We start from the raw sequence: 10,441 nt of genomic DNA, 5'->3' as shown, positions 1-10,441 counted from the left end.
TTAGGGAGGAGTTAAAAGATACAGATTTACGTAGATTTCATATTACCTGAGTATCAGACAAGTACCTCTTTTGAGTACAAATATTGTTAAGATCACATGGTCAGCTGTTATTGAATGAAAATTAATTTGTCTTCAAATTATTTAATATTTACACATTTGAACACGTAATATAACATGTTATCTATGTCTCTGGTAATACATTGTTCAATAGTGAATACTTGCGAAACATTAATGCTTACATCAATAGTGAAATGATTTGTTTTTAATTTATCTATATTTCAGGTGAAGATCAACGTTTTTTTTAAAAAGTTGGCAGTGTTCGGAAATACACGCATGTGTGTTCGGTATTACACGCATATAGTCGGTAATAGAAGCAGTCAGGTCTAATATATGAAATGTCATAACTCTTTAGATAATGTGCGTAGATAAGTGTTTCTTGCATGTAAATGTAAAGGAAAACTCATATTCGTCAAATGTCAATTGAAAATCGTGATTACTGCGTGTATTACCGAATACTACTTATTTCACCTTAAGTGTTCGGTTATACCCACACCCGCTCTAGTATTATTATTTTTTAACCAAAGCTCCAACAACCATCGATGAAATGATACATTGCATAGAAAATAATAGGATAGATCATGGAATTATGAACTAAATTATATACATACATGTATTTGTATATACCTTGTATTATCTATTGGAGTAAAAACACATCAGTTTTAAGCAGTTGAAATGTTTGTTTTGTAATTGTCCGAGTTACTTTGACTATTGTAATAAAAAAAAATTTAACTTTTGTTAACAAAAATTTGTAAATATAATGCAACAGTAGTATCATATTACTTGAAAATCATGTTCTATGTTAAGTGTATTCTTTATCTATTCATGGCCATGCATGAATACCTGATGTAAAATTGACATGTCATTATCTTTTTCATTTTATTTTTTTTTTTAATAAATTATGTTTATTGAATTTAGATATGTCTCGTTGGTCATATAACTACATGTGCGTGTATTTGACTACAATTGAATGCCAATATTAAAGACATAATTAGATTTCAAATTCTGCAGTAATGAAAATTTCATAGTATATTATACATAAAAGTAATTTTTTCTTTCTTAACAAAATTGTTAAGTGTGCTGTTTTATCAGTTTATAACCTGGTTTTGTAAAGAAATAAGATGAGTGTATGTTGGCAGGTGGGGGGCATAAACAATGAAACAAACTTCTTATTCCCAGTTCCAATTAATATGTTAGACCTAGTGATAAAGAGAGATATTGTTACATGTTTTAACAACTTTTTCCATCTCCATTTAAATTTTTTTTTTCCAGGCCAACTTTTCTGAATACTTTTTTACGAAGTTTTTAAGGATCCGCCATGACTGAATTACTTGATAACCCTATTTTATTTTTAAAAAAAAAAAACTTGTAAATATTTATAAAAAATATTAGAATAAAATGTAAAATTTTTTTTAATTTAACATTACGGGGGGATTGCCCCCTCAAATGCAGGGTTGTATTTCCTCATAAAATTAAATCAACTGAGGTTTTAAATTTTTAAAAATCAGCAGAACATTCCCGGGCCCTTTTAAAACGTTCCCCAAACATTTGGGGGTTTTGGATTTCACTAACCGAGTTTTTTTAAATTAACTTAAATTTAATTTTTGTTTAAAATTTCATTTTTTTGTACAAAATATTTATTTTATGGGACAGAATAGGTTTTATAAGAACTGATGAAATGATAAAAAAGATTTTTTTTAAAGATATTTTTAACAGATTATTGGCCAAATTTAAAAAGGGTTTTATGCTTAATGACCTGAGTAAATAGACAATCAGGGTTTTATGCAAAAAAATTTTTAACATTTATTTAAAAATAGATTTTTCAGGTTTTTTTGGCCCCATATAAATGGGGTTTTTAAAATTTTTAAAAATCCACTTACATACAGTCATACAACCGTCAAAAAATCTTATAAAAATTTTTTTTACTGCAAACTCCTTTTTATTAAAAAAAAAAAAAAAATTTTTATAAAAGGACTGCGCTGTGATAAGAAAAATAATTTTTCATGATTTTAAAAAATGGATTTACAAAAAAAACATTTATACATAGCCCAAAATTTTTTGCAAGCGCTTTTCCAATTTTTTACCAAACTTTAACTTTTATCCACCTAGATTGTTTTTGTCTGTCACAAACAACAGTTAGGTTTTTGTATGAAAAATCCAAAGCAAAAATACGACGGTACATTATTCAAAAAGATTCTAAAACTACTAGAAACTTTGAAATTCTGATTATATACTCAACAAAATTAATCCCAGCTGTAATATAATAACTGAACAGGAGATTGCAAGTAATGATGACACTGGTTTTGGAAGAATATTTTATTTGTTTATGTATTAAGGTGAAATTAACACTTTGAATTAAATTATATATCCAGTTATTCTAGTTACGACAATGCACGTTTGTTTGAGGAAAAGGATGCTGTTAGAGAAGAATTGGATTTTTTTAAGGTATTTTTTCATTGTATTTTTAACATTTTCCTTGCTTTTATAACAAGATCTCTTGAGAAATTTTGTTCATGTTGAAGAATTCTGTACATGGTCCTTTATATTTCTTTGGTTTTACATCTTTATTGAGCATGTTTTGTTCTCTGAAATATCTGTAAAGCAAGCTTTCGTGTCATCAATCAATGGAACTGTTATGTACCATAATGTAAATGAGTCCTTAAAAGAAGTATCCATGTAGAAGCATAGCATTTCAGTTTATTGAGTTTTTTGCCCACTGCACATGTGACAAACTAAGACCATATCTTTAATAATTCTTTATTTACCATTTACTTACGTATCATAATTTTTACAGAATATTAAGTTAAGTAAGGATAACACAACCAGCCTAAATTAATATAAATCTTTAACTTATTAAAATTATTAGTACTTTTGTACTCATTTTAATTGGTTTACATTGAGGCAGTTATTAATTAAGCATTACAAGTGTGGGCAATGATTCTTTGGGATTGTTGATTTTTACAGAGAAATGGAGGAGGTTTAGTAGTGGACAACACAACATATGGTATTCATCCAAATGCAGAGGTTCTTGCTAATTTATCCATGGCAACAGGGGTTAACATCATTGCAGGAACTGGTATTTTATTATTTAAAATACATTCAAATATTTGTTTGCTTATCTATGCAATGTGTTGTTATCTATGCAATGTGTTGTTATTTTGTTAAGACCATGTGACGTTAAGGCTAAGAATATATTGTTTTATATCATTTAATGTGGTGACATTTTATACCATTGTATTAATCCTTTTCCTGCCAGAGCAGTATTGATAAAATAAGTGAAGGGTCAAGTGGTTAAGGTCATTGACTTAAATCACTTGCCTCTCAACATTGTAGGTTCAAGCCGCAAGCATCTTCGGATTCTTTCATGTGAGAAAGCTATCCATTCGGTTCTTCTATTTGTGCCTGAAATAATACACAGAGGGGTAACTGAGGTCTTCCTCCACCAGTAAAGCTTGAAAGTTGCCATGTATTGTCCAATATTGTGTTTGTGCGACGTAAAACCCAATAGAAAAATAATAAATACAAAAATAGAATTAGTGTATTAGCCATTACATGAATAAGGTGAATGAGTAAAAGCCTCAAAACCAAAAATATGAAAAGATAGGAAAGAAAACACAATAAAACCAATAAATAGTCCAGAAGGCAGATAGATGATGCTGTGAGTAGAATGGATATATCTGACTTGTAGGCAGGGAAAGAGTTCACTAATTACTAATATTGTTATATTTTTAAGGTTCTAGTAGATCTTCTCGGGCCCTAAAATGTAAAGGCATCTACAATTTATGGCTTTTTTTAAAAATCTGGGGGATGGTTTTGAAGGAACGGTATTAAAGGGTGGTGAATGGGGGAATTGGATGTCATATCCCTTGGAAAATAAAAACTTACTTTTTGTCAAATTCTAAAATCTTTTGATGGTCATTGAAAATTTTCGTATAATATACATTTTAAATTTTTTATAATTTTTAATGTTTGGGGAGGGCTCAAATAGAATTGTTCTGCTCTGAGACTGCGATCAGTTTACAGAAATAATTAAGTTTCGTTGAAATTTCATTTTAAGAAATTTGTATTATTTATTCTCAGTATCATTGCATTTTTGTAGGAAGAAAATTTATTCCAGTGGATTGAAATTGTGATCTTACCATTTCATTGATGATATATAGTTGATATTTTGACAAGGGTAAACGTATTTATAAATCATGTTGTCAACAAGTCAAGTAAATATTTTATACTATACTTTTACTTATAAAAACAAACCAAAAAAGACCCCACAGAATATGAAATAAAGCTAATATACCTCTAACAGTGTATTTATTTCATAAGTTTCGGAGAAAAAGGTGCTTCAGGCTGCAGCACAACTGGAGCGTGACACCGGATGTCCGGTTATAATACACCCAGGGCGAGCACCAGAAGCTCCATTTGAGATAATGAGGATATTTCAAGAGGCAGGAGGTCGAGCTAATAGAGTTGTTATGTCACACATGGATAGTAAGGAGTGTTTTCACTTACTTTTAAATGGCTTTATTTCAGTACTCATGACTTTCACCAAGACTTTCTCTCAAATTTATTGAAATGAAAGTAGAAAATTACTTTAAGAATATCCATGTAATGTTTATCATTCAAGATGCAATGTCTTATGGAATATTCTAATAATCTGTATTCAAATGATCTTGCAACATGCTAAATTGATTTAATTCATGATTTACCAAGAAAGAAATTACACAAATATGTTAAAGAAACATTTGTATCAATGTTCCATAATTATACAGAAAAAAATCTATATTTTATGGGATACAAGAAAAAAACATTGAACAGCAAGGACAGCTATTACGGTTGTTATGTACAATGAGTACAGTAATAAATAACTTACTGTTAATACTCAGTTTTTCACATCAGTATGAAAAAGGAATAAATTATTTAACTTATATTTATTTATCTGCCATCCAAGTTATCTTTTTCCATGAACTCGTGTTACTAGTATTGAGTTAATGGCCATTCCCTTAACTTGATAAGTTTGTAACAATAGGAAAGCATTTTGTAAGAACATAATGTATATAAGAGCCAACTATCAAATTATTGGCATATGTTTTGTTATCCAAAACATTAGGTCAATGACCAGGAAATATCCTAAATTTTGGCAACAGAGATAGTTTTATTTCATTGCAGTTTGTTAGTTCAAATTGTCTGCCAATATTTTTCCTGTAGCAAAAGATATATAGTGCCTATGTTCCCCTATTTCAAATGTGTTTTTATACCCCCAAAAACGAAGTTTGGGGGGGGGTATATAGGAGTCACCCGGTGGTCGGTCGGTCGGTCCAGCGGTCCGTTGCATTTTCCTTGTCCGGAGCATAACTTGAAAACTAATGGTTGGAAGTCAATATAACTTCATACAATGGTCAAGCACATTGAGAGGAAGTGCAGTGCACAAGAACCATAACTCCATCTTGACTAATTACAGAGTTATTGCCCTTTGTTACTTTTCCTTGTCCGGAGCATAACTTGAAAACTACTGGTTGGAATTCAAAACAACTTCATACAATTGTCAAGCACAATAAGGGGAAGTGCAGTGCACAAGAACCATAACTCTATCTAAAGTAATTACAGAGTTATTGCCCTTTGTTACTTTTCCATTGCTTTCTTTTGTCCGGACCATAACTTGAAGACTAATGGTTGGAATTCAATATAATTTCATACAATGGTCAAGCACATTGAGAGGAAGTGCAGTGCACAAGAACCATAACTCTATCTTGACTAATTACAGAGTTACTGCCCTTTGTTACTTTTCCTTGTCCAGAGCATAACTTGAAAACTACTGATTGGAATTCAAAACAACTTCATACAATTGTCAAGCACAATAAGGGGAAGTGCAGTGCACAAGAACCATAACTCTATCTAAAGTAATTACAGAGTTATTGCCCTTTGTTACTTTTCCATTGCTTTCTTTTGTCCGGACCATAACTTGAAGACTAATGGTTGGAATTCAATATAACATCATACAATGGTCAAGCACATTGAGAGGAAGTGCAGTGCACAAGAACCATAACTCCATCTTGACTAATTACAGAGTTACTGCCCTTTGTTACTTTTCCTTGTCCAGAGCATAACTTGAAAACTACTGATTGGAATTCAAAACAACTTCATACAATTGTCAAGCACAATAAGGGGAAGTGCAGTGCACAAGAACCATAACTTCATCTTGACTAATTACAGAGTTATTGCCCTTTGTTACTTTTCCATTGCTTTTTTTGTCCGGAGCATAACTTGAAGACAAATGGTTGGAATTCAATATAATTTCATACAATGGTCAAGCACAGTTAGAGGAAGTGCAGTGCACAAGAACCATAACTTCATCTTGACTAATAACAGAGTTATCGCCCTTTGTTACTTTTCCTGGTCCCGACCATTACTTGAAAACTACTGGGTTGGAATTCAATACAACTTCATACAGTTGTCAAGCACATTAAGAGGAAGTGCAGTGCACAAGAACCATAACACCATTTTGACAAATTACAGAGTTATTGCCCTTTGATACTTTTCCTTGTCCAGAGCATAACGTTGGAATTCAAAAAAACTTCATACAATGATCAAGCACAATAAGAGGAAGTGCAGTGCACAAAAACTATAACTCTGTCCAGAGTAATTATAGAGTTATAGACCTTTGTTACTTTTCCATTGCTTTTTTCTTGTCCAGAGCATATCTTGAAAACTACTGGTTGGAATTCAATACTATTTCATACAATGGTCAAGTATGTTGAGAGGAAGCACAGTGTACAGAAATCATAACTCTTTCTGGACTCATTTAAAAGTTTTTGCCCTTTGTTACTTTTTATTGTCCAGTGCATAACTTGAAAATTAATGGTTGGAATTCAATGAAACTTTATACAATGGTCAAGGGCAGTGAGATGAAGTGCAGTGCACAAGAACCATAACTCTAATTGGACTTATTACAGTTATTGCCCTTTGTTACTGTTTTGTCCTGTGCATAACTTGAAAACTTGTAGTTGGAATTCAATACAACTTCATACAATCAACAAGTGCAATGAGAGGAAGTGCAGTGTACAATAACCATAACTCCATCTTCAGTATTTATTGCCCTTTGTTCCATTTCCTTGTCTTTCTGGACTTATTGCAGAGTGATTCAATAAAACTTCTTCAATGGCCAACCACATTGAAAGGAAATGCAACATACAAGAACCACAACTATGTTTAATTGCCCACAACCATAACTGTATTTCAATTGTTTTACAAGGTATTCTGTTACTAGTAACATCCTCATTTCCGAAGCAGTCTTACGGGGGTATTAATCACATTTAGTGATAGTTCTAGTAAATTTTAAATGAGATCATTATTTCTTGACTGTTAACTTTGAAAGAGATTAAATAAATTATATGGATGTGATGAATCAGGGAGCATTTGTTATATTGTGTGGACATGTAGTTGGTTATGTGTTTACATAAATACTAAAATAACATGGCATAAGAAATCTGTTTTTATGCCCACCAATATTGGGAGGGTGGGGGTGGGGGAAATATATATTTGCCTCTTTTCATCCAACCTGCTGTCAGGCTGTCCATCTGTAGACTGACAAAACAGTGGAATGTTGTGCATCATTGTCCTATCTACTGTGTCCCAGCTAAGAAATTATATAGTTAGGGATACCATATCTACCATTACATCTTAATTGCTGATACAAATAAGTAGTTTAGGTGTAGGAGCAGATAGTTACTTCTGTAAAACAAGATTACATAAAAACAATAAAATGAATAACATGTTACCTGTAGTATTCATTTATATGGCATTGATTAGTTATATTTTTATATTTCAGGAACTATATCAGATATACCACAGCTGTTAGAGTTTGCGAGGTTAGGTTGTTATATAGAGTATGATTTGTTTGGTATAGAATGTTCATATTATCAGCAGACACCTACCGTAGACATGCCTAGTGACGCTCAACGTATTGAGAGAATGAAAATTCTCATAGATAATGGATTTGAAGATAAATTAACTGCATCACATGATATACATACTAAACATCGACTTGTAAGTTCTTTAAGTATTTATCATAATTTTATCATGTCATTTTACTGTACAGATCCTTATAATTGTCCTCTACTACATTTCAAATGATCAGTACATATATTTAGTAGGGACATTAGTGGTAAAGGTCATTGGCTTCAAACCATTTACCCTAAATGTTGTGGATTCAAATCCCAACAGGCACTTCGGTTTCTTTCATGTGAGGAAGCTATCTAGCTTACGAAAATGTCAGTTGTTCTACTCAGGGCCCGTCAGTGCCTGAAAAAATGCACGTAAGGGCACCTTGGGTCTTCCTCAACCAGTAAAACTGGAATGTTGCAATATGTCCTATACTGTGTTGGTGCAACATTTAACCCAACAATAACATAGCTTTAGTTTTTAAATTATTGAATAAACAGATTAATGTGCTGTCTGGATTTTTTGAGACAAGGAGGGAAATGACAAGGTCAGAAAATCAAATGCCCCTTTATCTCTGTGTTACTTGATTTTTTTTTTTTACAAAGAAACAAAATGGTTTTAGTATGATAAGACTTTAACAGGGCAATGAATTGTATTAATTTTTGGTACACAGATGACACATCATAAAATACAGATCAAGTACAAATTTTTTCTTATTTGGATAATTTTACTTCTGGCTTTAGTGTACATTGTTATTTTACTACAGAAAGAAGAATGTTGATAAATCACTAGTTTCATTTGTAACATGATTCTAGTCTGCCCTTCAAATTTTTTTTAGGGGGAGTCAGTGTCTGTCCTTCCAATATAGACAAGGGGAAAAACGTTTATCTTCACTTAAAGGGTTAACTATTAACAAATTTGTTTTCCAGATGAAGTATGGTGGACATGGTTTTTCTCATATTTTGTTACATGTGGTACCAAAGATGTTAGGCAGAGGTTTCTCTAGAGATCAGGTCGACAAAATTACTAAAACTAATCCACAGACTTGGTTAACATTTACAGGGACCAACCAGCAGCAACTAGTTTAAACAGGAAAGAGATATATATCTGACAGTCATTTTATAACATGAATTCTAAAAATGTGTATACATGTACATGCCAAATTAGTCATCTTTTAGAAATTTGGAGAATATCTTACCAAAGGTTTTAGAAGTTGGTAGTTATTTTTTGCCAATATTTAATTGTTGCTAGAGTCAAATAGGCTAAATAATATTTGCAGACATGGACTTTTTTTTTAGTTCGTAACGTATCTGTAAACCAGGTATTTTTAAGGCTGGGAAAGTATATGTGTTCACTTGATAGATACTTAAATCATTTGTTAGGCTAATAATTTTTGTATGAATTCTATGGTTGTCACTTAATTTTATGCAATGAAGAATTAAATTAATAAAATGTAAAGCAGTCAGTTATAGTATGTCTGTATGAGGAAATTGAGTGTTCATGTGGTGAAGGTTTTAATTGATGTGTAATGCAATACTTAAATAAAGAGCTTAATTTTTCATGTTCCTTAACAAATATTTGTGGGGCATATTATTGTAAGTTTGCCCTTCTGTTATACATATTGTCATCTTTCAATTACACTGATTTAACTGTTACCTTAGATATTTTGTTTGGTGTGTTTGTACTTTTATTCCTTGGACCTCTACCGATAAATTGGGTCAGGGTCAAGGTCACCAAGACTAAAAATAGATTTCCACCTTTTACTCATAGTAATGACATATTTTTGCTTTGTCAAAACAATATCGGGGGGAACAGTCATCGATGTAATCTAAATATTTTTTTCTTTTTAACCAATTATCTTATTTACCATAGTTGAAAGATTCGATGATTTATTATATCAATATCATTTTATGGATTATATAGATGTATCATTTTCATGGAATTATATTTTGCTTCAACATTGTGACGTCATTATTTGATGACGTCATGAAGATAAGAGCATGACGTTACGCGGCTAAAATCAGTAAAATGGTGTAAAAATCGTTAAAAAATCATGAAATAAACAGAAAATTTGTTTGTTTTACATGTAAGATCAAATAATATTTCACTCGTGAACCCCAGCTATTATATTTTCACTCGTGGCTACGCCACTCGTGGAAAATATTGCATCTGGTGTTCACTCGGTGAAATATTTTTCGATCTTACACTGAAACAAACAAATATCCTCTATGTTAAGATATAAAACATTTTAAGATTTACTGTTTTTGTATTTTATACAATTGTGCTTTTATATGGTTAACAACTGTCCTTTTTCAGATATACTTAGCAAATGTATTTTGAACATCTTCGAAAGATTTATATACATATTCATTATTAAATCTTTTAAAGTTTTTCATAAGATTTTGTTTCTAATTTCATTAGAAGAAAAATCGATAAATAGATAATTATA

At 31.3% G+C, this 10,441-nt stretch overlaps 1 protein-coding gene across 1 annotated transcript; it reads left to right on the top strand.

The window, feature by feature from the left end:
• Positions 1 to 2,403: 2,403 nt before the first annotated feature.
• LOC132747667 (phosphotriesterase-related protein-like) lies at positions 2,404 to 9,921 on the top strand (the record flags this gene model as incomplete). Its single annotated transcript, XM_060737115.1, has 5 exons — positions 2,404 to 2,502; positions 3,022 to 3,217; positions 4,378 to 4,542; positions 7,880 to 8,097; positions 8,922 to 9,921. Coding segments are annotated over 5 exons (837 nt in total), but the record flags the coding sequence as incomplete, so codon positions are not given.
• Between the last annotated feature and the right edge of the window lie 520 nt (positions 9,922 to 10,441).

Source organism: Ruditapes philippinarum, unplaced genomic scaffold (genome assembly GCF_026571515.1).
Source record: "Ruditapes philippinarum isolate M1 unplaced genomic scaffold, ASM2657151v2 ctg245_1_1_1_1, whole genome shotgun sequence".
NCBI lineage: Eukaryota > Metazoa > Mollusca > Bivalvia > Venerida > Veneridae > Ruditapes > Ruditapes philippinarum.
Note: the sequence above shows the minus strand (reverse complement) of the source record. Positions and strands in the feature narration are given on the sequence as shown.